The sequence below is a fragment of the Grampus griseus genome (assembly GCF_964374135.1).
Source record: "Grampus griseus genome assembly, chromosome: 21".
NCBI lineage: Eukaryota > Metazoa > Chordata > Mammalia > Artiodactyla > Delphinidae > Grampus > Grampus griseus.
Genome location: NC_139015.1, coordinates 28,272,350 through 28,299,103, shown reverse-complemented (window position 1 = coordinate 28,299,103; position 26,754 = coordinate 28,272,350). Strand labels below are relative to the sequence as shown.

Genomic DNA, 26,754 nt, shown 5'->3' with positions numbered 1-26,754 from the left:
TGCGCACCGCGATGAAGAGTGGCCCCCGCTTGCCACAACGGGGCAAGAGAAAGCCCTCGCACAGAAACAAAGACCCAACACAGCCATAAATAAATAAATAAAATTAAAAAATAAGTCCTCTCTGGAAGAATGTAATATTTTTCTAGGCAACAAGTTATTTCCATAAATATTTTTTAATAGAAGAATAAGCACATAATCTAAGACAAAAAAAGCACACAAAGAAAAGAAGATACTATGTGTAACAACCAGTGGAAACAACAGACAAGAAAAACCAAGGACTTAAGACATTGAATTACTGGACACAAACTACAACATAATTATGTTTATTTTATTGAAATAAATAAAAGGTAACCTTGGAAACACAAGAAACTATGAAAACAGAGAATATTTGATAAAGAACCAAATATAAATTCTGGAACTGAAAAATATAATAACTCAAATTAAAAACTCAATGAATTGAGTTTGTAAATAGATTAAACACAGATAAAGAGAGAAGTAGGAACCTGGAAGGTAGTTCAGAATAAAGTATCCAGAATGTAATACAGAGATACAAAAAAGAGGAGAAATACAAAACAGAGGGTAAGAAATATATTTGGCACAGTAAAAAAAGGACTAACATAATTGAATTCCCAGAAAAGGAGGAGAAAGAACATAGTGACAAGGGCAATATATGAAGAAATAATTGAGAATCTTCCAGAAATGGTGGAAAACACCAAGCCGGAGACTCAGGAAGACTCATGAATACTAAGCACAATAAATTATCAGAAATTCAAAACTACACACATCATAGTAAATGTATAACATACTTTCACATTAAGTACAACGCATAATTTTTTATGAAGATAACTCATTAAAGAAGATAGTTTAACAGACTTCTTAATAGCGACAACAAAAGCCAGAAATCAACAGAATAATACTTTCATGGTTCTTAAGGATAAAATGTGGCAGCTTAGAACTCTATATCCATAAAATTATCTTTCAAGAATAAAAAGAAAATAAAGATGTCTTTACATTAAAAAAAAAAAGAGCTTGTCACTGGCAGATCTGCACTTAATTTAGGATTAAAATGGGCAAAAAGAAGCATAACAGAAAATAATAGGAAGAAGAATATGTATATATTAAATCACCTTACTGTACACCAGAAACTAACACGACGTTGTAAATCAACTACATTCTAATTTAAAAAATGGGCAAGATAACAGCCATTTCGTAAGAGGGAACCCAAATGGCTTATATATATGAATATATGCTTGGCCTCATTACTAACCAGAAAAATGAGATCATAAACCACAATAAGATACACTGTCTTGCAAAACATTATCCCAAAGAACGGCTAAAACTAAAAAGACTGATGTTTCTAAGTGTTAGGTAGGATGGGAAGCTACATTTCCAAGCGGTAGTAAGGCTGTATATGGTGAAAGGAGCTCTCAGGGCTGCTGGTGGAAGTGCAGACCAGAAAAAAACATTTTGAATGACTGACAGTTCTGTTACAGGAAGATTTACTACCCTGCAATTTAATGCCTGGGGACCAGGACACATATATAAGAATTTTCAAAGCAACATTCTTCATAATAGACAAAATTGAGGAGAAATGTCAACCAACAGTAGAATGGATTAAGAAAAATTGTGGTGTATTCATATAATGGAATGCTCTACTACACAGCAATGAAAATGAATAGGTACAGCTACATCCAGCTGCAACAAGGATGAATCTTACAAACGCATTATTGAGGTAAATAAATTTATATTCCATTTATGTGAGTTTAAAAACAGGAAAAACTTAAATATTCTAAATAAACATAGGAGATAGGATAATTAATAAATGTCAGATATAAAGTCAAAATCATAATTATCTCTAGGGACGAAAGATTGGGTTATTATTGGGGAGGGTTTTCCTGGGGTGCTGGCAATAGACTATATCTTGATTTGGGTGGTAGTTACATGGGTGTTCACTTCATAGTAATTCATTTTAATGTGTATTGTAATTCTCTGTAATTTTCTTTCTGAGTTATAATTTGGGATAAAGAGTTTTAAACATGCTGCTTAATTATTACCTTGCTATTTTAAAAATAAATGTAAGTTCTAAGATATTTTTTCTACGCTCCAGTGACTCCTGTGCAACTCTTGGGAATTTTTCACTCAACTTTTGTTCTTGTGAGATTATTTAATGTTGAAAAAGTTAGAAAATATTTATTGCTATGCATGTGATATATCTACTGGAAAATATTTAATGATAGACATATAAAAAGGAGGCGATCATTAAGTACCAGAAAAAAATTTGAGGAAATGTACTGTTATCAAAGACCAACATTTATCAGCCATAATGATATAAACACTGTCGCTGTAATTACAAATTAGAAGATAACTATAATGGAACAACTGAAGAAGGGAAAGTGGTGCAGAGGGATGAATAATATACATCTGCAAAATATCAGGTGATGAATAAATACTGTGTACAACTGAGGAGTCAAAAGAGTGATAAAACAGATTTAAACTTAGAAGAAATAGTTATCTCTGAGCAGTAAGACTGGAAAAATAGGAAGGGGTTAAATATTTGGTGATAAGTATTTTGCGATTTGATGTATAAGTTATGTTCCTATATTACTTTCTGGAATAGTACTATCTTCTGGATTCCTACATGGATCTGCCCCATCCCTCAACAACTGCTGAATTAGGTGACCCCTACATCAGCGGTCCCCAACCTTTTTGGCACCAGGGACCGGTTTCATGGAAGACAATTTTTCCATGGATGGGAGGTGGGGCGGTGGATGGTTCAGGCGGTAATGTGAGCGATGGGGAGCGGCAGATGAAGCTTCGCTCGCTCGCCTGCCACTCACCTCCTGCTGTGCGGCCCAGTTCCTAACAGGCTGCGGACAGGTGGGTTCAGGACCCCTGCCTTACATGTTATGACAACGTGCCTGTGTGTACATGATTTTCATTTATCCTGATCAGCATTATTGCACCTTTCCAATCTGAGACCTGATATCTTTTTTCAACTCTAGAAAGTTTTCATCTTTTCATCTGATTGTGAAAAACTGCACATATACAAAGTGTATAGGATGTATGCATTCAATATAAAGAATAATAAATCAATATTTATGTACCCACTCAGGCACAATAACAATACAAATTACTCAAGGAAATAAATATCTCATCATTATTCACTGTTGTATATTCTCTAAGCCTAGTTATCTGGTCTTCTGGATGTTTTGAGAGCTACATAATATCAACTTTTTTTTCTGTTAAGTTAGCCATAGTTAGTTTTTGTTGAATGCTACTAGTTATCCTGAATTATAGAAACATAAATTAATATTTTACCTTTATGACATTTTATAATATAATATCTTGGATATTGTTTTGCTTTAAATAATAAGTAACCAAAGAAAGAAAAGTGTCAATTTCTATATCAGTTACCTAGGTTTGCACAAAATCTGGCACAATCTTTGTGGCTTAAAATAATGAGTTATTATTTCTTGAAATTCTTTGTTTTGACTGGGCTCAGCTGGGTGAGTCTTCTGCTCCATGCAGTTTTGTTGGAGACATGACTCTGTTTAGCTGAGAGCTCTAGTGGGCTAGAACCTCTGAGATGGCATCACTTACAGGTCTGTTGCCTCAGCTGGGCTTCTGGAGGAGCTGGCAGCTGGATGGGCCTCCTACCCCTGGAGGAGGAGGTGAACTTCTTACATAGTGGTCCAGGGTTTCAAGACACTGAGCGCAGAAGGTGATAGGCTCTTTATGGGTTGGTCCTTTAACTGGCTCAGTCATTTACACATGTTTCATTGGTTAAAATGAGTCAAAAGGCCAGCCCAGATCAATAGAAGGGAAGCTAGAAGACTCCACATTTGATGGGAGGAGGAGAATATGTGTAAACATTTGGGAGGGGTTTCTGGTAGCCATCTTTTAAAAAACAATCTACCACAGTCTTCCCTCTGCTGAATTCTATTTCTCAAGTTAAGTCAAAGGCCAGCACAGGTTTATTGAGAGGAGCAGCATGAACGTACAGTAAGGAAAGGTAATGTGAACCTCTGCACCAAAGGAAAATCCACCACCATCACAGACTGTGGTAATTGCTTTAAAGCAAATAAATGGAGTGATGAGACAGGAGGATTAGAAGACGTTAATTTAGATAAGTTGGCCAGGGAAGGACTCTGAGTGCTGGGAGATGAAAATAAATCAGTCACATACAGCTGAAGAGCTTCTGAGCAGAAAGAACAGATCAATAAAGTAGCCTTTACAGAAGTTCAGGAGAGACAAGATAGGAACTTTGAATACGGTTGTGAGAGTGGAGACAAAATGGTAGAATTAGGATTTATGTAGGAGATGCAACTGATGATGAACGTGTACACAGGGTTTGAGGGAGACAGTAAAGTCAAAGACAACTCCTAGTTTTCTGTTTTAAGGAGCGGCATTGATGAGGTCCCACTTGCTGAGACAGGAAAAGCTGTTTCCTTTTCTTCTTGTTTTTTAATTTTAAATTTTTTAATTTGCCTTGTGAGATGGAAAAGTTGGACATTAAATCATGAGTTTACTTTTGAGTCTGAGGGGCCTTTGAAACACTGGGGTGGAAATACCCAGTGAGCAATTAGTTGTGTGACTATGAAGCCACAGAGAATGTCTAGTGGGGGACATCAATTTTGGAGTCTTCAGAGTATAGATGTAACTGACAAAATTCTACATAGACACTTCCAACATTTTGTACCATTTAAGAAATTTCATTCATTAACTTGACGAATACCTACAATAACCTACATTAGTCTATGAAAATACATCATCAGATAAAAGAAGTTACTTTCCACACATTTAATGACTTCCTCTTTGTCTCAGATGGGTTACAATTATTAGCCTCTTATCACTGGTTTTAGCACTTTGGTTTTTTTTTTTTTTTTTTTTTTTTACTATTTTTTAAGTAAGGATTCAAGTAATACACAAATGATTGAAAAGACAGGCATGACAATGATCCTGAAGCAGAACTCTTGGCTGTCTGTCAACAGCACCATAAAGAAATTCAAAATGCTTACTGGTTATCTCACACCTGAGAGCCCAAGGTAACGGTGGGTTGAAGGTGTCAGATGTAAAGAGAGTACAGTGTTCAACTATGAAATGCGTGAAGGCCGAGGTGATCTGATAGGCAATCCTGGATAAAATCAAAATGTCATTTCATATCTGGGTGACTTATTTAGTGAGTGATGTCTGGATAATGGATAGACCATTTGGAAAAAAATAAAGAAGTTAGTTCCCTACACATTACACAAAGTCACTTCCAGAGAGCTTAAATATAAAACATTTCAATATGAAAAACTAAAAATGCTAGAGAGATAGTTACTTAATTCTAGGACAGAAGGGTCTAAACATGTCAGAAAAGCAGAAAGCCAGAAGGAAAGAGTTGATAGATTAGAGTCCATGTAAACCGGATGCTTCTGTATTCGATGTACAACAAAAGCACGCATAAAAATTAAAAAGCAAAGGGAGAGGAAAAAACATTTACAACATACGACACAAAGCAGCTAATATAAAAATATAATGAGGCTTAAAAGTCAGCAAAGTAACAGAGGACCCTCTTCATAGAAAAGAAGATAAAAGAAATGAAGAGCCATTTCAAAAAACCCACAAACCATCAAAACACACAAAAATTGCTCAATCTCACTAGGAACCAAAATAGTAAAACAGAACAGTTAGAAACCATGTTGCCTACTTAAAACTCTTTTTGTGTTAAATAGGCATTTCCCAGTGTTTCACTGGGAAAAACACCTGGCAAGATATATTTTCAGAGGTTAACTCTGGTCATGAACTGCTCTTTCCTTACTTATTGCTTACTATTATTTCCGAATTTTAAAAATTAATAACGCAAGGACAATTTTCTTCCATTACAAATATTCACACATACTTCAAGTATTCCCTGCCCACGGGTCACACAGATACACTTACTCTCCCAGGAAAACAATCTCAGTATTGATCTCCCCTGCCTTATGGCGGAGGAAATTCCTCAGGAAAGCCGTCACACTGTCCACAGTGATGTTTCCACAGACCACAATGAACCTAGAAAGTGAAAACATGGGAGGTGGTTCATCCCAGGAACAGAAGTATCTTCCTGTCTAGATTTAGAGATGGACAATTAGCTTAAACTTAGTCTGAAATAAAAGTTGGTGTTTGATACCTCATTGTAGTTTTGATTTGCATTTCTCGAATGATTAGTGATGTTGAGCATCCTTTCATGTGTTTGTTGGCAATCTGTATCGTCTTTGGGGAAATGTCTATTTAGGTCTGCTGCCCACTTTTGGATTGGGTTGTTTGTGTTTTGGATATTGAGCTGCATGAGCTGCTTGTATATTTTGGAGATTAATCCTTTGTCAGTTGCTTCGTTTGCAAATATTTTCTCCCATTCTGAGGGTTGTCTTTTCGTCTTGTTTACAGTTTCCTTTGCTGTGCAAAAGCTTTTAAGTTTCATTACGTCTCATTTGTTTATTTTTGTTTTTATTTCCATTTCTCTAGGAAGTGGGTCAAAAGGGATCTTGCTGTGATTTATGTCATAGAGTGTTCTGCCTATGTTTTCCTCTAAGAGTTTTATACTGTCTGGCCTTACATTTAGGTCTTTAATCCATTTTGAGTTTACTTTTGTGTATGGTGTTAGGAAGTGTGTAAGTCAGAAAGAGAAAAACAAATACTGTATGCTAACACATATATATGGAATCTAAAAAAAAAAAAAAAAAGGTCATGGAGAACCTAGGGGCAGGACAGGAATAAAGATGCTGATGTAGAGAATGGATTTGAGGACATGGGGAGGGGGAGGGGTAAGCTGGGACGAAGTGAGAGAGTGGCATGGACATATATACACTACCAAATGTAAAATAGCTAGCTAGTGGGAAGCAGCTGCATAGCACAGGGAGATCAGCTCAGTACTTTGCAACGACCTAGAGGGGTGGGATAAGGAGGCTGGGAGGGAGACACAAGAGAGAGGGGATATAGGGATATATGTATGCATATAGCTGATTCACTTTGTTATACAGCAGAAACTAACACAACATTGTAAAGCAATTATACTCCCATAAAGATGTTAAGAAAAAAAAGTTCCACCTAGATTTTAAACTTAAAAACACCAAGGACTGCATCTCCAGTATACAAAAGGAGCATAAGATTTCTGTAGGGAATGATTCCACACATTTGAATTACACATAGCTTTTCAGGCATTTAAGGATAACTATCGTAACTGCTAGATTTTTCTCGGTTATTTATAATTTATAATGGAGTTGCACGTGTGTTAATTTCACTTGATTTGCCACTTGACTCCTGATTGGCTGGTGTCATCTTTTTTCAGAGGAACGACTGAGCTCGGAATGGCTCACTGATTTTCCTATAGTCAAATACTATGGCTGAGGCAGCCCCAGAATCTAGGCTATTTTGGTTTATCTTCTGCATCTAAAATTATCTAGTACTCACAAAAGAAGTGAGTCCAATGGAGAGACATCTAGCACAGGTCCACAAACCTATGCATGTAACTTCTATGGTGAAAAACAGCCGTCAATTTCCTTAGGCTTCATATACATAAAGAAGCTATTTTCCTCCCATTAGTCATGTAAGAAAACGGAAAGTGTAATTTTAGCCTAAGTTAAACTTATATTTTCCAGACCTTATTGGCCTATTTAGCATGTGTGAGATGAACTGGGTTAGACTTTGGCTTATCTAGCTTATTTCACTGTTTTCAATATTTGTTTTTCATTCATTTCATTTTGTTACCTTCCTCTTCATACGCCTGGATCAATGTTGGTTTTTATCCAACTGTGTTAAGACATCACTCCAAAGGAGTTTACCTCCACTGCGCCTCTTTCCTCTACAGCAGGTAAGAGACTAAATAAAAAAGAATCACTTTGAATTTGAGATTTCCAATTCCTTATCTTCTCCTTAGGTATGAAGAATCATAATGGCAATGGAGGTAACATATATCCACAGAGAAGTAGAGTAAAAACAACTCCAAACCCACTTTGCTCCTGGGAACGAACAGCTGTGGCATGGACAAAACAGGTGATCTGTGAAGGACTGGAGGACAGGCTGAAACCCCTCCTCACGCTAGCAAACCTCTTCCCATGGATGAGCTTGAGGGGAGTTTGGGCTAAGACAACGGAATTGAATTATTTTAAATTCGAACTGTGACTCTAATTGGATCCTAATGTAAAGTTAGCCATGAGTCAACCACATGGTTCAAATGAGTAAGACAATCAGGAATGGATAGAAGAGAACAGTCTGAGATAAGGAATGGACAAATATCGGCACAATCAGCATGTGACGCCGAATGACAACATATCTGTCATTCTAGTTTATTTAATCCTCTTATGAGCATCTAGAGGGTAGTGCGTATCAGGTAGTAAACATCTTCTCATGGTTTTTATTCCAGCCCTCTTCAGTGAATGAGGACCTTGCCAACTTATCTACCTAGGCCAGGCAATCGTGTTTCAAAAGGGAGAGTGACTTCGTAGAATACCTCAAACTGTAGAAATTATACTTGAAAGCTACTTACTTCTTTCCTTTGACCACTTCATAGGAACTGGTGTATTTCCTCTTGTTACCAAAAAGTTCCACCATTTCAGGGATGCAGTTCGCAAACAGAACCTAAAATGATTGGCAAATAAAACCTGAGGTCTCACTACTTCCAAGGATACTTCAAAATTCCAAGATTACAGAGGAGAAAGCAGGTACGTAAAACTTTCTCTCTTCTAAGAAGGGCATGACTGGGAACTGTGCTTTTAAAGGGAGACCAGTTTTCTTCCTTACTTCAGCCTTTGGATTTGGTTAAAATTTAATAAATTGCTTTTCATCCTTCAAAAAGATGAAAGCAAAGACAAGCAGTAAGGCAACCTCCCCACCCATTTTTTCCTGTCATCACTTCTAACTGCCCTTCTGACTCTTTCACTTGATACTATTTGGGGCTTGGGGAAAAAATAAAGCATATGGGACAGAGTAGGGTTAAGGGAAAATGACAGAAATGAGGGGATGTAACAATGATGTGGACGGGGGGATATCAGAAAGGTAGAGTGGAGAACTCGGAGATGGTTATTAAGGAATTGCCATTAAAGTCACTAAAAGAAAAGGAGGCTTCCTTTGTCCTTGACACACTCCTGAACCAAGCACAGATGTTCACTTATCTGTAGTAAAATGCTGGTTTAGAGAGAGCTTACTCATTTGGGCTGGAAAGAACACAACTTCCTGCAGATCAAATCTCAAATCCCCTTCCTCTTTGGAAGAAAGACTATAATCCGATGGGCAAAAGATGAAGGAAGATGCGGTTGCTCAAATCAATGCAGAGGCTAATTAGGAACGTCTGCTCTCCTTTGTCTACCACCCTCATCCCTGGCAATCGAACAATTACGTCATGTGCTCCAGGGGATGCAGTTTGGAAAATATGGGATTCACATATCTCTTCATTTTCATTTGATACCTGCTCTGAATAATGCAACATTCACTCTCAAACCTATATCACTTTCTTTCTCACCATTAACCAAATGTTTTTCGTTTATGTAGCTATACTCAAAAGACATAAAAATATTCTTTACCAAACTCCCCAGGGTGAAGAACATGATGAAGGTCCGTCCTAGGGATGTCTTGGCTACCACATCTCCAAAGCCGACAGTCGACGTCGTTGCCATGACCAGGTAAATGGACTCAAAATATGAAATATTCTGTGAATTTCTACCTTTGAGCCAGGGATCACCAGAATTTTCCACCTGTCCAAAGAGAGAAGACTTAGGAAAGGTCTCTGAATGGAATCCAAGGAAAAGTTTATAAAGAATAAGCACAACTTTCGATTCGTTTCATTTAATTCAATCCAAATGAAAGAGTAAATGATTCCCACGTCGCTGTGAAGGGTTTGCAAATTGTGGGTAGTAATTGTGAAGTCTTGTTTCCCTTCACGGTGATTACTGCTCAAATCTGAGGGGTGTGTAGCTGGAGCCCACAGTGGAGATGCTCAATGCGGGGAATGGCTGACAACATCTCTTCTCCTGTGGGCACATCCTCCCATCCCGGAGCCACGGGATTCAGAGGCTGTCAGACTGAGCAATTATTATTCACCCTCATTTTACATCACATCAGGATCATCATGAAGGAAAGCAGCACTTAAATGGGCACTTGATCTCAGTGAGCTTAAGCGCATGAACGCTGGAGTCTCAGGAAGAGCAAACAAGCTTTCCAGATTACTTTCCTCCCTCCCTGCAAAAATCTTTTCAGTGATAAAAAGGAAACTGAAATAAGCTACAAGGATATACTGTACAATATGGGAAATATAGCCTATATTTTATAGTAACTATAAACAGAGTATAACCTTGAAAAATTGTGAATCACTATATTGTACACCTGTAACATATAATATTGTACAAAAACTATACTTCAATTAAAAAAAAAAAGACAAACTCTGGAAAAATCTTCCTCTGATTTTCCCCCTAAGTCTTCACATTTTAAGAAACCTAGGTTTATCCGATTTTTTTTTTTTTACCTCAAACAAAAAGAGTAACTTAGGCAATGGCATTATACTTTATAGAACATATATATAAATTTATACATATATATCATTTGTTATGATACATAACAAACATTAGTTATATAGAATATATACAAAATTTCCGCTATGTTTCTGTTTTTAGACATTTTTCCCCAAATAGTACTTATTTCCTAGATGTTTTCCGTTTCCATTTTTCCACGAGAGATGGTAAAATGCTAGCGATGGCTGGGGAAGGCAGGTTTTTTGTTTTGTTGCTAAGAACCAGAATGAAAACTAGAAATAATGTACTTTGCTGAAGTTTCCGATCACTTTTTTAAAGTGGTGTGCCAACTGCTGCCTCCTTCTAAAGTTGGATGAGTAGGTTAAGAGTGTGGGCTCCTCTAATACTCCACTCCCAGATAAGGAGATTGCATGTCTATGCTTAACTCTCAGGGCTGGTAGTAGATTTGGTTGCAAAGTCTACTAATCAGCTTCCACAGATCTGGAGCCTTTACTGCTTTGTAAGACTACTGTACTGTAAGAAAACCAAGTTTAAATCACACAGATAAAACTCCTAGAGGAAAACATAGGCAGAATACTCTTTGACATAAATCGAAGCAATAGTTTTTTGGATCTGTCTCCTAAAGCAAAGGAAATAAAAATAAACAAATGGGACCTAATTAAACTTAAAAGCTTTTGCACCGTGAAGGAGACCATCTACAAAATGGAAAGACAACTTGCTGAATGGGAGAAAATATTTGCAAATGATATGACCGAGAAGGGGTCAATATCCAAAATATATAAACAGTTCCTACGATTCAACATCAAAAAAACAATTAAAAAATGGGCCAAAGACCTGAATAGACATTTTTCCAAAGAGGATATGCAGATGGCCAACAGGCACATTAAAAGATGCTCAACATCATTAATCATGTTGCAAATCAAATGCAAACCCTAATCACAATGAGATGTCATCTCACACCTGTCAGAACAGCCATCATCAAAAAGAACACAAATGACAAGTGTTGGTGAGGATGTGGAGAAAATGGAATCCTCCTACACTGTTGGTGAGAATGTAAATTGGTGCTGCCACTGTAGAAAACAGTATGGAGGTTCCTCAAAAAATTAAAAATAGAACAACTATATGACCCAGCAATTCCACTCCTGGGTATATATCTGGAAAAAAAAAAAACCTAAAAACACTAATTCAAAAAGATACATGCAACCCAATGTTCACAGCAGCATTATTTACAATTGCCAAGATAGGGAAGCAACCTAAGTATGCAACAACAGATGAACGGAAAAAGATGTGGTATATATATATATATACAATGAAATACTACTCAGCCATAAAAAAGAATGACATTCTGCCATTTGCAGCAACATGGATGGACTCAGATGGTATTATGCTAAGTGAAATAAGTCAGACAGAGAAAGATAAATACTGAATGATACCATATGTGGAATCTAAAAAATTCAACAAACTAATGAATATAACAAAGAATGAACAGATTCACAGATAGAGAGAACAAGCTAGTGGTTACCAGTGGGGAGAGGGAAGTGGGGAGGGGCAATATAGGGGTAAGGGAGTAAGAGGTACAAACTATTAGGTATAACATAAGCTACAAGGATATATTGTACAACACGGGGAATACAGTCACTATTTTATAATAACTATAAATGCAGTGTCACCTTTAAAAACTGTGAATCACGATCCTGTACACTGTAACCTATAATACTGTACAGCACCTATACTTCAATTTTAAAAATCATGTATATGATATATATACTATAATATATATGTGTATACATATATTTTTTCCAGGAGTTGAAGTGTTGCTTGGGACAGTCTGCTTTAAGCTAAAACCCCATAGTGTCTTGTAACCATCTTAGCACAGGGCTTCCATCATACCCTTGTACAGCATGTTTTACAAACCGAAACTAAACTTATTTCAACCTAGAAATCTCCTTCACAGTAAGTCAAATAACCCTTTCCCATTTAACTCACCCTCTTTGGAAGTACTGCTTTAGTGCTTCAAACCCCTCCCCACTCCCATAGAGGTTCCTCATTGGAACCTCTATGTCACTCCTGCTGGTCTACCTGGCCACCCTGCTCTTGCCCTGGACCCTGTTAGCATCGACCCTCAGCCCCAGATGGGAAATAACTTAAAGATGAAAGATTATGGGCCAATGTGAATATATGGAATTGTTACCTATTTTTAATGTCACATTTCAAAACTGAAACTTTACACTTTTAAACCTTATGTTTCAACCGTAGGTGAGCTGTGCTATGGAGGTGGAGGACATGAGGACACTCTCCCATCCGTGCCTACCTCTCCATTATTTGTATTGGTTTTATTATTTTTACATGGTACATGTGTGTTCTAGGCTGTACCCACAATTCCCTTGGCCGTGTCTCTGTTCTATTTTCAATCCAGTCAGTAATCACCATCACTCCTTTTTATCATGGTTTCCTCATTCTTGAGGTCTTGGTTTTGACCCGTCTCCTATGTGGCTGGATTTTATCATCAAGGTCATTTTTAAAAGGGACTCATGATGCTCTTCTCTCTTCCATGTGCTTAAAGTGACAGATGGGCTACACTCGCACACAACCTTGGCAGACACTGCTCTGTCACCTTCCTGCACTGACTGATGTTGGCAAGATATCTGAGGCTAGTTTCATTTCCCCCCTAATATAGACCTTTCTTTGTTCTGCTTGGATTCTCTCCTTACCCTTAAAGGTTGGTAATTGTTCCAAACTATGGTTGGACTCATTTAGGGTTATTTCTCCTGGGATACTGTATACCCTCTAAACTACAGATTCAATACTTTATATTCAAACATTTTTCTGATACCGTATTTGTGTCCCCTTCTTCAGGAGCATGAATTTTACAGTACGTTAAATCAACATGACCCATCTTTCACGTTTTTTCTCCATATCATTTAAGTATCTTTGTCCTGTTCCATGGCATGATTTGCCTCAATCCTGTCCGCCATGTTTCTGAGCATATTTCTGTCACACTTAGTACATTTGTGTCCCCTCTAATGTGGTTTTTGGCTCTGTAAAACGTTTTTCTTCTTTTTCTCTGGTATCTTTGGGCCCTTTACCAACTCCTGCTACGGTTTAGTAATCTTTTATTTAAAACCTTAAGTATTTTGTTTGAAGTATCATTTTCAGTTTTTTAAAGCCTTGTATAAGAAGGGCTTTTCCTTAACATTTCCTTTGTTCCCTTGGGCAAATTATCATGTTATTGTTGCTCTGACAGCCCTTATGCGATGTAACTGTTATGCTGATGTCTCTGCTTTCCAACACACTCCCTGTTCTGGGCAGAATTTTAGCATAGGCACCATGCTGGTTCCTTTCTGGTGGACACTCACCCTCCAATGGCATCAACTCTTTTTTTTTTGCAGTACGCAGACCTCTCACTGTTGTGGCCTCTCCCATTGCGGAGCACAGGCTCCAGACGTGCAGGCTCAGCAGCCATGGCTCACGGGCCCAGCCGCTCCGTGGCATGTGGGATCTTCCCAGACTGGGGCACGAACCCGTGTCCCCTGCATTGGCAGGTGGACTCTCAACCACTGCGCCATCAGGGAAGCCCGGTATCAACTTTTAGCTGAAGGACGGTGTAAGTACGGGAAGGAATGACTTGGGACCATTGGAACAATCATAGCTTTTATTTCGGTTTGTCATTTCAAATATCCTCTGAACAAAATCTACTAATTTTTTGCTCTGGGTTACAGCTTTTCTAGGTTTTTCACATCTCAGACGTTGGTGTGACCCACAGTAGATGGCCCTGAGTCCAAAACCATCAGGTGGCTTCTCCCTCTTTCTCTGCACGCATCCTCACTGGAGGTCTCCTCCCCAGGGTGACTGGACGTCCCATAGGAGCACATGTTCACGTGCTTAGAAGGGCCTGAGACCGTGTTCAAACCAGAAGCCTGTGAGATTTACAGGGAGCAGCTACTCTTCAGCCAGGGCTGTTGGTGGCCTTGGGAGAGTGGGTTGCCAGAATCTTGTGTTTTTGCAAAGAATCCAGAAATCCAGGTCTTTTAATATGAGCTCTCTGAAAAAACTTATCAACCAATACAAAAATAGCAAACAGATAATACAAACATCTTAGGTCCAATAAAATATGCCTGTAGGCCCCATTCAGCCTGAGAGCCCCTCATTGGAACCTCTATTAAAGGAAAAAAAATCCCCCAAAACCTGTTACCATGGTTTCTCCTTTAGCATCCTTTTGCCTACCGTTCTGTGATGGCCAACAGGTCTCTACGGGAACACTGGTGACTGCTTCTCCCAGTGTAGACCCATGCCCCTTCGGCTAAACCTCCAGATGCAGGGATCTACCTTTACTGCTGTGATACTTCTTCTCCAGAAAATCTGTCTCCTGCTTGCATGATGAGGAAGGATGTGGCTGGTTTCAGATTTCTTTTTTTTTTTTAATTGAAGTAGAGTTGATTTACAATATTGTGTTAGTTTCAGGTGTACAGCATAGTGATTCAGTAATTTTTCCTGATTATTTTCCATTATAGGTTATTATAAGATATTGAATATAATTCCCTGTGCTATAAAGTAAATCCTTGTTGCTTACCTATTTTATGCATAGTAGTATCTGTTTCTTGAAACACCAAACAAATTTGGTGTTTGACACTTTTCTTGATGAACTGAACATGGTTAAGTTTCTTTCTTTAACTTTTTTTTTTCCTTTTCCTTGTGATTTTTAAATTAATTTTGAGAGAAGGGCTCAAGTGGAAAAGACTTCTGCTCTATTTTTTTGTTCGGTTTTGCTTTTCTCAAAGGCCTTTGCAGGCTTTTAACGTGACACTTCAATTTCTACATTTTCTAATGATTTCTCTTCAACTTTCCTGGAGCAATAAAGTCCAGGAGTTTCTTTCCTATTGTTGAAGTCCATTTACTATGTTGCTGATTATATGGCATTGTAGGCGAAGGAGGCAGCTATGTATACAGATTGATTCCAGGGGAACAAAGAAAGTCCCCAAACTCCCTTTTGCAACTCAGCAACTGCTCCCTCACCCAACTCTCCAGCTTTTGTAAGTACAAAATTCTCGCACTGGCTTCATTTCTCTGACCCTTTATTCTTTTTCAAATTGCTGGAACCCCTATGATGATACAGTGATAAACTTTAGGGCTTCCCTGGTGGCGCAGTGGTTGAGAGTCCACCTGCCGACGCAGGGGACACGGGTTCGTGCCCCGGTCCGGGAAGATCCCACATGCCGCGGAGCGGCTGGGCCCGTGAGCCATGGCCGCTGAGCCTGCGCGTCTGGAGCCTGTGCTCCACAACGGGAGAGGCCACAACAGTGAGAGGTCTGCGTACCGCAAAAAAACAAAACAAAACAAAACAAAAACTTTACCTATTGCTTATACCTTAGAAGAGTAAACTTATTAAACCCTTTCCTAAGAGCAGGTTTTAAAAGTCGGAAGAAGGAACATCGATACCGTGAGTGTAGAAGATACATATTTGTGAGAAGTATGGGGTGGAGAAAACCCATCCAGAGGAGGTGAAAAGATAAACTTCACACTGATTATAGTGATGGAGACAGGAGCTCAGAAGGTTCGCCTGCATTTTTCAAATAAAAGACATTCATGCTCACTCGCAACATCAAGGAGTTGGATGAGATGCTCACCAGGTGGATGAATCCTGCAGCAGTGAACAAGGTGCTCAGAACGATGGATAACAGCTTGGAAAACTTCACTGAATTGCTAGGGGAAGAAAGACAAAGAGCTGCTGGGTTCTGACAGGTTCCTGAACAACACAAATACCTCATCCTCTAAACTCTCGCTCCTCAAAGTGTGGGACACGGACCAGGAACAATGCTACACTTCCCTAGGAGCATACTGGAAATGCAGCATCCCACGCCCTGCCGTGACCTACTGCTCTGCATTGTTACAGGATCCCCTGCTTGCTTCGTATCCATATTAAAATTGGAGATGCACAACTCTCAGGCACACCCCGTCACACACACGTGTTCAAAAAGTTTAGGTTCTGATGATCTCCACTAGCCTAATATTATACTGAAAAAAGGCAGTGTGCCAAGGATCCAGAGAGTGGGCTTGCAAAATGAAATTCTGAGGAGGTCACAGAAATGTAGTTCCATATTGCTAAACTCACACCGGGATCTTCGAATGAAGAGGATCAAACAAGCGCCTGTCTCCTAGGGAAAGCCCTAGAGTTTAGCTGAAATCTCTGTGGTTCTCAGCAAGGCTACTGACCACACAAGAACAGCCCTTTCCGAGCGCAAATGCTCCATAAAGCATCAACCCATAGCAGTGAGACCCAGCTGGCCGGTACTATGCGATGCTTCTAGTGAGAATGCAGAGGCATGGAGATTGTGAGTGGGTAACGTTAGACCAAATTGCCTAAAACTTTAACAGGATTTCTGCTTAAAGGTAGTTTGGAATTTTTTTTAACTGTAATTTTATTTTTTTGGAGCTATTTAGGTAGCTCTGTTTCTGTAAGCAAGAGCTCACTGCTGCTGCTGGGCAGCTCTCAGGCTTGGAGGAATTGTCTTACATTCCTAGACAGCAGAGGATCGATTCACGACAACGAGTGTATAGAGTCAAAGTGTCTGATTTCTTCAGTGATCCACGGATTATTTAGTAACAGACTGTTTAGCCTTCATGTGTTTGTTTTTTACAGTTTTTTTTCCCTATAATTGATTTCTAATCTCATAGTGTTGTGGTCAGAAAAGATGCTTGATAGGATTTGAATTATCTTATAGTCACCGAGGCTTGGTTTGCAACCCAAGATGTGATCTATCCTGGAGAACGTTCTGTGTGCACTTGAGAAAGAAAGTGTATTCTGCTGCTTTCGGATGGAATGTCCTATAAATATCAATTAAGTCTATCTGGTCTAATGTGTCATTTAAGGCTTGCGTTTCCTTATTCTCTGTCAGGACGATCTGTCCCCCACTATTATTGTGTTACTGTCGATTTCCCCTTTTATGGCCGTTAGCATTTGCCTTATGTATTGAGGTGCACCTACGTTGGGTGCACAAATGTTTACAATTGTTATATCTTCTTCTTGGATTGATCCCTTGGTCATTATGTTGTGTCCTTCCTTATCTCTTGTAACAGTCTTTATAAAGTCTATTTTGTCTGAATTGCTTTGATTAAAAAAAAATTTTTTTCGGTGGGGGGGGAGAATTAAAACCTAAATGGACTGACACATTGTAGGTCCAAGAAACAGAGAAGAAACAAACTCTTCAAGATGATTGCAAACTTTCCAGCCTGTGTGTGAGGTTAATGCAGTGAGAGAAAAGTAAGCGAATGGTATCTTGGAAAGTAAGGGATTTTGTGACTTTTGCACTGAAGTTTCTGATGGGAAATGAGCTGAGTTGAAGGTTCAGTTAACATTTGAATTTCCTAATCTGAATGAGTGAGTAAGTAGTACTTGAGGCAGGGCTGGCATTTACCTGGTCCTGATGGCTCTCAGAATTTGCAAGATTTGAGGGAGTTCCAGCAGCCGCAATGCTCTTAAGAACCTTAAACCTACAAAGCAATCAAAAAAAGAAAGCTGCTGAAAGATGAGGGTCACTGAGGGAGCAGTCTGAATTATACCACACCTGGGACTGCTCACGTTCTTCCTTTCCCTGAAACGCTCAAATATGGTATCTTACAATGTCATCAGTTTAAGACCTGAGCACTGGTTCAAATTCTGGTTCACTCAATGGCTGTTGTAATGTAAAGCAACGCCCTTAGCTCCTCCAGTTCCTCATCTGTAAAATGGGAATTGTAATGACACCTACCTCGAAGGGTTGCTGAGTAGTAGTATATTACAAAGTACGCAATAAGCACAACTCACGGTTTACTCTATTTAACTCTTCTTTAGAATGGAGAGCAAGTGACCCATAAACCACTTTAACTCCTGACTATAGAGTCTCTGTGATACGCGCCCCAGGGTTTGCATGTTGTTTGCCTTTATGTAGTCTGATAGTAACACTAGTAAAAAATATTTTGTAGATAATAAATAATAGTATAAGATTACATAAAAACTGACAAAAGCCACAGAACGCCCACGTACTGGCAATACATCCACCTTAAAGACAAAGTAACTCATTAAAAAACTCTCTAACAGGTCACCGCATGTCTGGATATGATGACTTATACTTTTTAAAGACCACGGGAGGCTTTTCACTTCTCCCAGTCATGTGGGATCTCAGCACAAAGGTGCCACAGGGGGCTAGGATGTTGGCGCCCTGCCCTCAGGTGTGGATAATCCATAAACAATAAACAACCCTGTTCACCTACTGGCATCAGGCCCATCGCCAGGGACTGGGGTAAAAAAAAGAATGGGTTCTGAAAATGTATTACGAAACCATACGATCATGGGGAGGAATTTTTTTTAAACGTCATTTAGGCTTTAAAGGAAAATGAAAGGATACTTACAGATGAGTGTTGAGGGGTTTTCCCTGAGATTGCTTCTGATTCCCACAACTCACCTACCTAGCCAGTTACTCTTCAAATAGTAAGAAATAAAGGTTGGTGGAATGGTAAAGATGTCTACAATCGAATTCATCTCCAACCAGAACTTGACCTTGTCGTCAGCTGCCAAAAACTATGAAATGAAAACAGAAGACCCCAGATTCTGTTACCCTCAAAAATTCTACAGTGAACACAAGAGTGGCTCTTTCCAGGTACACTTCATCCACCAACGGAAGCTCTGACCGCATTCTATTACATACATACAATGTATACATACATACACCCACATATATTTATATAGCTATATAAGTAAATACACATTTATATATATAAATATATATCTATATAAAAATGAATAAATAAATAAATAAATATATATATACACACACACACACATACACCTATATATTCATATAGATAAAGAGATTGTACTTTAGGGGGTATTCAATGAATGAACGTGAATCCACCTTACTTACCAGATCTTAACTCTCCTACTTCAGGATAATCACTTTGACCTTCCTACTGCTCCTAGAGCTTCCAGATATATATATAATTATATAGGTAAAACCCCCTATTTGTGAGCAATGAAGATACAAGATTTAGGATGGTCTTCAATGGAAAAGGTCTAGAAGCTTGGTTGGCCAAGGCTTGTGTTTATGAGCTTCCCTATTTGGAATAAGAAAGCAGGTGCTTCCAGAAGGGAGGGGCTGCTGTAAAAATAAGACTGTGATGGCCAGTGTGGCCAGTGTGGCTGAAATAAGTTTGAAGGAAGGTCACAGAAATACATACATACCATACCTTTCATATGCACATACATATTATATATACACTTACATGTGCATATATATACCTCTGTGTGTGTATGTTTGTGTGTGTACGTGTGTATATATGTGTGTGTATATATGTGTATATATACATGTGTATATATATACGTTTGTGTATGTGTGTATATATGTGTGTGCATATAGGTGTGCGTGTGTATATGTGTATATATATGTGTGTGTATATGTGTGTGTATGTGTGTATATGGGTACATATGTGAGTGTATATATGTGTGTGTATATGTGTGTGTGTATATATATGTGCATGTGTGTGTATGTGTGTATATATGTGTGTGTATATGTGCATATATATGGGTGTATATGTGTGTATATATTTGTGTGTGTATATGTGTGTCTGTGTGTATATATGGGTATGTGTGTGTATATGTGTGCATATATGTGTGTGTGTGTGTGTACATGTCTGTGTGTGCCTGTGTGTGTATGTCTGTGTGTATCTATATGTCTGTGTGTATATGTGTGTGTGTGTATATCTATCTCACAAACATGAGATAGATAAATCTAGAATCTAGATCTAGGGTGGGCCCTCAAAAAGTGCTTGTGGAATGAGAGAACTATTGAATACATGAATGCAACGAAATTAAAGACACAAGAGTATTTTATAGATTTATACGGCACATATGCCATCAGTGGAGCTGATGACATTTTCAGAGGCTTGTTACTCAGGTTCTGCTCTCCTGTGATTACCAGTCACTCTTCTGAGTGGCAAGTGGGAAGCCAATAAGAAGGACAGGGTGATAGGGCGACTATATCTTAACAAGGAATCCTTTTCATTTGTGTTAAAATTGTTGACCTGGTTTACAGTTTCAAGTGCAGGAGAGAGTTTGGGGGTCTCGTTATACATTTGACAATTGAGGGCCCAGACCCTCTGGCTTTAGAGCCTGAAAGCATAGGCAGATTGTCTAAGGAAGGCATCTCTTTGTGTAACACAGATCTCTTTACAGTGTGCCGGTTGTATTCCCCTGTTTACTCCCATGTTCAATAGGTACTTACTCTCAATCCAAAATAGAAACTAAAGAAAGCATTGAAAGTCAAATCAATCGGGATGGTTTTGTCTTGGTATGAAGAGCAGCTTCCAAAAGGGCTGGAAAAGAAACAAAGACAGCTTATAAAGTGGACATTTTAAAAGCTGTGGCTACAGAGGACCAAATAAAGAGAACGGGTGGGCAATTTTCTATTTATTTACCATGAATGGTCAACCCAGACACTTATGTGCACATCTCAAGGAAATTACTTTTCTCTTGGGAGTAGAGGTATGCATGAACAAAACCACTGGGCCGTGAATGTAGCTGAAAATAACAGAAGAATCACCTTCTCTTCTTTTCAGAGTTTATTGGTTCCATTTTCATTTTATCAATGGGATTCAGAGGCACAGAGGTTATGTGGCTCTTTTTGGTGTGCAAGCCCATCTTACCCAGCCAGGAAATTTTGGCTTCAGTATACTTCTGATAGAGAGCTACTCTGCGTCCAATGAACTGATCTGAAGCAAATTCCAAGGAAATGTTCCTAAAATGTCAGTAAGGAATCCACAAAACGAAGACTTCTAGTTTCTGTAGGATCTCTAAAGTTGCCTGACTTGTGTGGCCCTGTAATCCCAGTTTTACTTTAGCTGGAAATCCAATAAAATTCCCAGAGGATCAGCATGGAGTTCAGATTAGGTTGGGTTGTGTCCAAGAAGCTGTCCTAACTTTGGCACAGGAGAAGGGAATGCCTTCAGAGAAGAACAGAGGATAGTTTGCTCCTACATCCCCGGTGAGGTCTAGCATTTTCTTTCCTCAGACCATCCGAACTTGTCTAGAACCTATGAGAAACCCTGAAATGACTACAGAATTTCTGCTTTAACACCTAAGGAATCCAAAGGCACGTAAGACCCACATAAACGGTCCAAAGGAGGAGACAACAGCTGGAAGCTTGTAGTCCCAGAAACTAGAATAGACATATGCACAGCACCCCAGCTCCTAACAGTGCAGAATGACAGGATACAGGAGAAACTCATGCATTTTTTCGTTTGTTTGTGGAGCTGGGTTTAGTACTTCCTAGGGGAAACTAGTACTTCCTAGGGGAAACTAGTACTTCCTAGGGGAAACTAGTACTTCCTAGGGGAAACACTTATCCTTTTCTTATGAGCTTGCGTGTGTGAGTTTACGTGAAAGTATATTAAGCATTATTCCTGACAGAATATTCCAAATTAGCTCATAAGCTACTGATATGAGCAGACAAGATTGACAGGGGATTTTACTCACTCAGTGGAGTTGATGAAATAGATTATAAGAGACCCAATGCTTAGGACAAAGACAAGGATCACCTGGAAAAAAAAAACAAACCACAGACAAATGTACAGATCCATTCTATTAGCATGAACATAGATGCATAAACATACCAACAAAATTGTGTTTTACCTTTTTCCCTTGTCTATATATCTGTAGCCATTTTTTCCCACACATTCATTTATGTTAGCATTCATTCATTCACTCAACAAAAACTGATTGGACCTTTACTGGGTATTCAATAAACGAGCATGTACCTACCCATTTTACCTACCTAATTTTAACGTTCACACACTTCAGAATAAACAATTTGTCCTTTCTGCTGCTCCTAAGGTTTTCTGAGCTCAAGCAGTCCTTTGTTTATTCATTCACTCACTCATCAAACATTTATTAAGTGCTTAACATGTGTTATGCACTTCATTACACGCTAGAAAATGAGGGCCATGAGATACAGACTCTGAACTTGAATTGCCTATGATGTCGGAGAAGAAACAGTCCCAAACATGCCCATCTAAAGGATGGGCAGAATTCTGACGGGAGGGAACATGCTATCAAGTGAGAAGAGAAAATGGGCGCTTTAACTTGCCAATATACCTGGTCTGTAAAATGAGAATCTGTGGAATATGACCAGAAATTTGCCCATTTAAAACCCTCAATACATTTGGATGAAATATTTTGCAGCCTCGGTGAATTTTTAGGTCAACTGTAGGTAATCAGTTATTTCTAGTTTCCAAACATTTAAAAAAATATGTTCAGTCCTGTGTAAAACTGTCTTTTATTTACAATTAAAGCTTCACTCCCTTCCAGTTCAGGTGTTCCTTGAGCGGGCTACTAGTAGGCAAAAAGAGATTAGTTTCTTCTCTGTTAACGCTTTTTGTTTTTTTAGTCCTAGCTGCCTACTGACTAGGGTACCTCTGGCCTCTGAGAACTGTAGGTCAGTGTCAGGCGGTGAACAGAAAGGGGAGGTAATAGCAGGAAATGTTGGACTTGACTGGTGTTAGATCACTATGCTCTCACCCTTGGGCTCTCCGGGCACGGGAGGTGTTTACTGTTTATTTTCCTGGGTTGTTGGAGATTCCCAATTCAATTCATATCCAAATTCAACAGATTTCTTTAGTACCTATCATGACTCAAGTATTATTCTGCTGACTGGGAAACATCATTCAACAACATATACAAATATCCCTGCCTTTATGGAGCTTATGGTCTAGACAATAAATAGCAATTAATATGTACCTTAGGTGGTATGTGAGAAGATGCATGCTAGGAAAATAAAGGAGAGCAACTTAAACGGATCAGAAGTGCAAGGGGAGGGGGCAGACAGGCAGCAGCTTGATAACATTCAATTGCTAAGCGTCCCCTCTGCGGTTCCCTTAAGCTGAGTGAAAGCGTCCTCTCTCGCTGGCTGCTCACAACTCTTTTCTCAGTGCACCTTGCACTCTTGTATTCTGCTGGAACTCTTCCCCCTCCGGATGCCTAACTGGGCAGGTTCGAGAAGACTCTCACACGTGACCCACATCTGGCCCACGGACCAGCTCAAGCACTCTTTGCCCCAACAAACACTAGAAGGACAGATTCTCTTCAGTGTGGCCATCCCTCTTCACCAAAGAGGCAGACATCAGCTCTCTGTGTCCCCAGAGTTCCAAGAGATGCCAGCTGACCTTTCTAAGTGGTCCCTCGCTTGGCAGGGGAGGAAATCCCCCCCACCCCCGCCCAATACCTCTGCCACAATAAGAGCTTGTTCCAAAATCCTCTTCAATTTCCAGCTTACCCCAATTTACATGGGGTTGGTCAAGATGCTAAGAGCTTCAACTAGTCTTCTTCCAAGTGCTTTGTAAGTGGCAATGATGCAGGTTAATGGGAGTTAGTGGCATCTATTTTTCTTGGGGTCTCAACTCTTATTGTCAGTTCCATTTTAACATCTGAATCAAGTGTCGATGGAGATACCACTAAGACTGTGGGTCTCATGGAGATATTTGGTTACAAATGTAGTCTGAAGCTCAGGAAAAATGCTGGGAGTGGATATGCATATGTATGTGCATATATATATATATATCAGTAGATTGATAATTATTAATAGTTCCCATGAAATCTTTTTTCTTCTCCTTACGTATGATTACATATTTTTTCTCTCTTACTAAATCCCATAGGTGATTCTTCATCTATAAATCATGTATTGACAGGCTTCCAGAACTATGGTAACAAGGTCATATATTTAGAGTCCTCCACACCATAAAGTTAACAAAAAAAATAAATAAAAGAAGAAAAATTTAGTTTTATTCAATCTAAGAACAATATCAACTACATGCCACAAACCTAAAAAGGACGATCCAGGAATTATATATAATAAGCAACAAAATGTGTCCCAAACCAAAATAAAGCACTGGGAGCTAACAGTTTGTGAAGGCTGCTTGGTGAGTCAGGTAGAAGTGGGAGGTATTCTGAGAGGACTCATGAATTTCCCTCGGGCGGAAGGGGCAAAGTCTGGACGTGCTGGCTATTCGGGAGGGGTAGGAAGCCCGCCACCTGAGCTGTGATTTCTACAGTGGGGCTTAAAGCCCGTTTAGTGGGTGGACGGTTATGGGTGTCTTCAGAATCCAAACAGCCACCAGCGCAGTTAACGAGGGGCGCTATGAGTACTCTAAAGCTTCACTTGTGAATATAAGAGGACACCAGAAAACTGCCAGGTATACGGGAGGTATAAGAAAACAGGAGGATCGGGCACACAGATGAAATAACGTCCAGTGAAAGAGTGAGCATAGAATATGTAGTTAAACATCTAAGAATTACAATCAGTGCTCCTGGTGAGATTCTAAAACGCTGTTAAATAGTACTGGAGGACTGAGAAGCCCAAGGAACACGGGGGTGACACAGAGGCAGTAACTGCAAGAAGCTGCAGCCCCAAGGACTGGCTGGGAGATCAACAAAGGGAGGTTGGGATTCGCAACATTTAAAAACATTCGATGCCAAAGGGCATCAAAGAGGTGCCCTTTGGAAGGGGGCTTCAGACTTGGGAGGAGGGGTCCTGGGTTGGCTGGTAATGGTACGTCTGAAGAGACACTGTGAGCTTGGTCCTGGGACTGTTGGAAAAGCCTGGAAACTGAAACCAAGCACTGCTACTGGAAGAAAAAGCCATTGATGAAGTGAGGCTGAAAAAACTAGACGTAAAACACAGGAAGGCAGTTCCCTTCCCCTCCTCTAGAGCGCAAGGGAGCTGACCAAAGAGACATGTGGTTGCTGTGCACTAGCCTCGCATCACAAAGCAGGGGAGAGAGGGTGGATTTGGAGCTGAGAGAGGAGAGTCTGGCATCCTTAAGTAGCCAGGACACTTTGGAACAGCATTTACAGCGGTTTTAGGAGAAAGGATTACAAGCCAAGAATTCTAAACCCAACCAAATTATCGTTCACTTATGAGAGCAAGGGGGAAAAACTGGGGGAGATGCAACAATTCGGAAAGTGTACCACCCACAACTTCCCTCGCGAGGGAATATGGCAAGTACTCGAGAAAAAAAAAATTAGAAAGATAAAATAAGTTACGTAAGAAAAAATGGTGCCTAATAAAACTGGTAAAATTAATGAAATTTTTAACTCTAAAGCAAATATTAAGAAGGAAATCTGACCAGCTGTATAATGCTAAAAGCCAAAAAAACTAAAAAACACAGTAGCAATCTGGAACTGAGTGTTCAGATTAATTCAACAATTTCTGGAAGGAAGGAGGGGTAGTGTGGAGGAAAAACATGCCAAAGGTCTCAGGAGAGAGCAGTATATAGATATAAAACATGCAGAGATGTTATTAGAGAGAAATACAGGTGGGAAGTTTGTTCTGAATTTCATTTACTGATATACCTATGATATTCTATTAAAAATGGAAAATCCCAAGTCAAAAGATACAAAAGAAAATAAATAAAATTAACAAAAAGGAACAAATAAGGAATGTAAATATCAGTGAATGGTCAGTACTTACGACACCCTTGAAGGGTTTACAATACTCCCTACAGTATTTTAAGAAGGTTATTCACATTATATGAAAGAAGTGCAATTTGGGAAAATTAGCTTGTTCAAGATGAAGTGGAGAAGCCAATGCTTAAGGTCATGTCTCTCAAAATTCTCAATCACCATGTCATTCCGCTTCTCCAATAAGATAAGAAACTAAGATGTCACAAAGGTCCTAGTTGTTTATCCAACAACCATTCTCCCTTTCTTTACCAACACACCCCGCTTGTTTGTTTAAGCCACAGAAATTTAGAAAGTCTATTATGCAGTAAATTCAATCTCTAAATATTATAAAGACCAATGAAACAGATCACCATAAAGGAGAATAATTAAATTCTCCAGTAAATGAACAAATAAATGCATTCTTAAATCAATAAACACAAAAGTGCAGCTACATGATATTTAAAGAGACACACTAAGAGGAAATAATAAGACAGAAAGACTGAAAGAGAGCTGGGCAAAGACATCCTAATCAAGTATGAATAAAATGAAAGCAATGTTACCGGCTAACATTATGTTCTAAAGTGTATCCCCTGGGTAAAAAAAAAACACCAAAACAAAAACACAACAACAACAACAGAAACCCACTCAATGTGACAAAAATGGATATTTCATATCAGTAAAAGGCACCGTCGACCAAGGAGTTATAATAGGTAACTCTATGCGTTGACTGATGTTACATAAAATATATAACTCAAAATGTTAGAAATGTAAGATATTTGATAAAACTATAAAATCATAAATGAA

The 26,754-nt window shown here is 39.1% G+C and overlaps 1 protein-coding gene across 1 annotated transcript in view; it reads right to left on the bottom strand.

The window, feature by feature from the left end:
• KCNU1 (potassium calcium-activated channel subfamily U member 1) overlaps positions 1 to 26,754 on the bottom strand; it is a gene marked incomplete at its 5' end in the record, with an annotated part of 136,502 nt that overhangs the window by 100,452 nt on the left and 9,296 nt on the right. The window contains 8 exons of the mRNA XM_082680408.1: positions 5,926 to 6,036; positions 8,510 to 8,601; positions 9,543 to 9,713; positions 16,112 to 16,187; positions 17,900 to 17,975; positions 18,930 to 19,041; positions 20,741 to 20,831; positions 21,991 to 22,052. Of these exons, the coding sequence (XP_082536534.1) occupies positions 5,926 to 6,036; positions 8,510 to 8,601; positions 9,543 to 9,713; positions 16,112 to 16,187; positions 17,900 to 17,975; positions 18,930 to 19,041; positions 20,741 to 20,831; positions 21,991 to 22,052 (791 nt within the window). The remainder of the gene's footprint in view (positions 1 to 5,925; positions 6,037 to 8,509; positions 8,602 to 9,542; positions 9,714 to 16,111; positions 16,188 to 17,899; positions 17,976 to 18,929; positions 19,042 to 20,740; positions 20,832 to 21,990; positions 22,053 to 26,754) is intronic.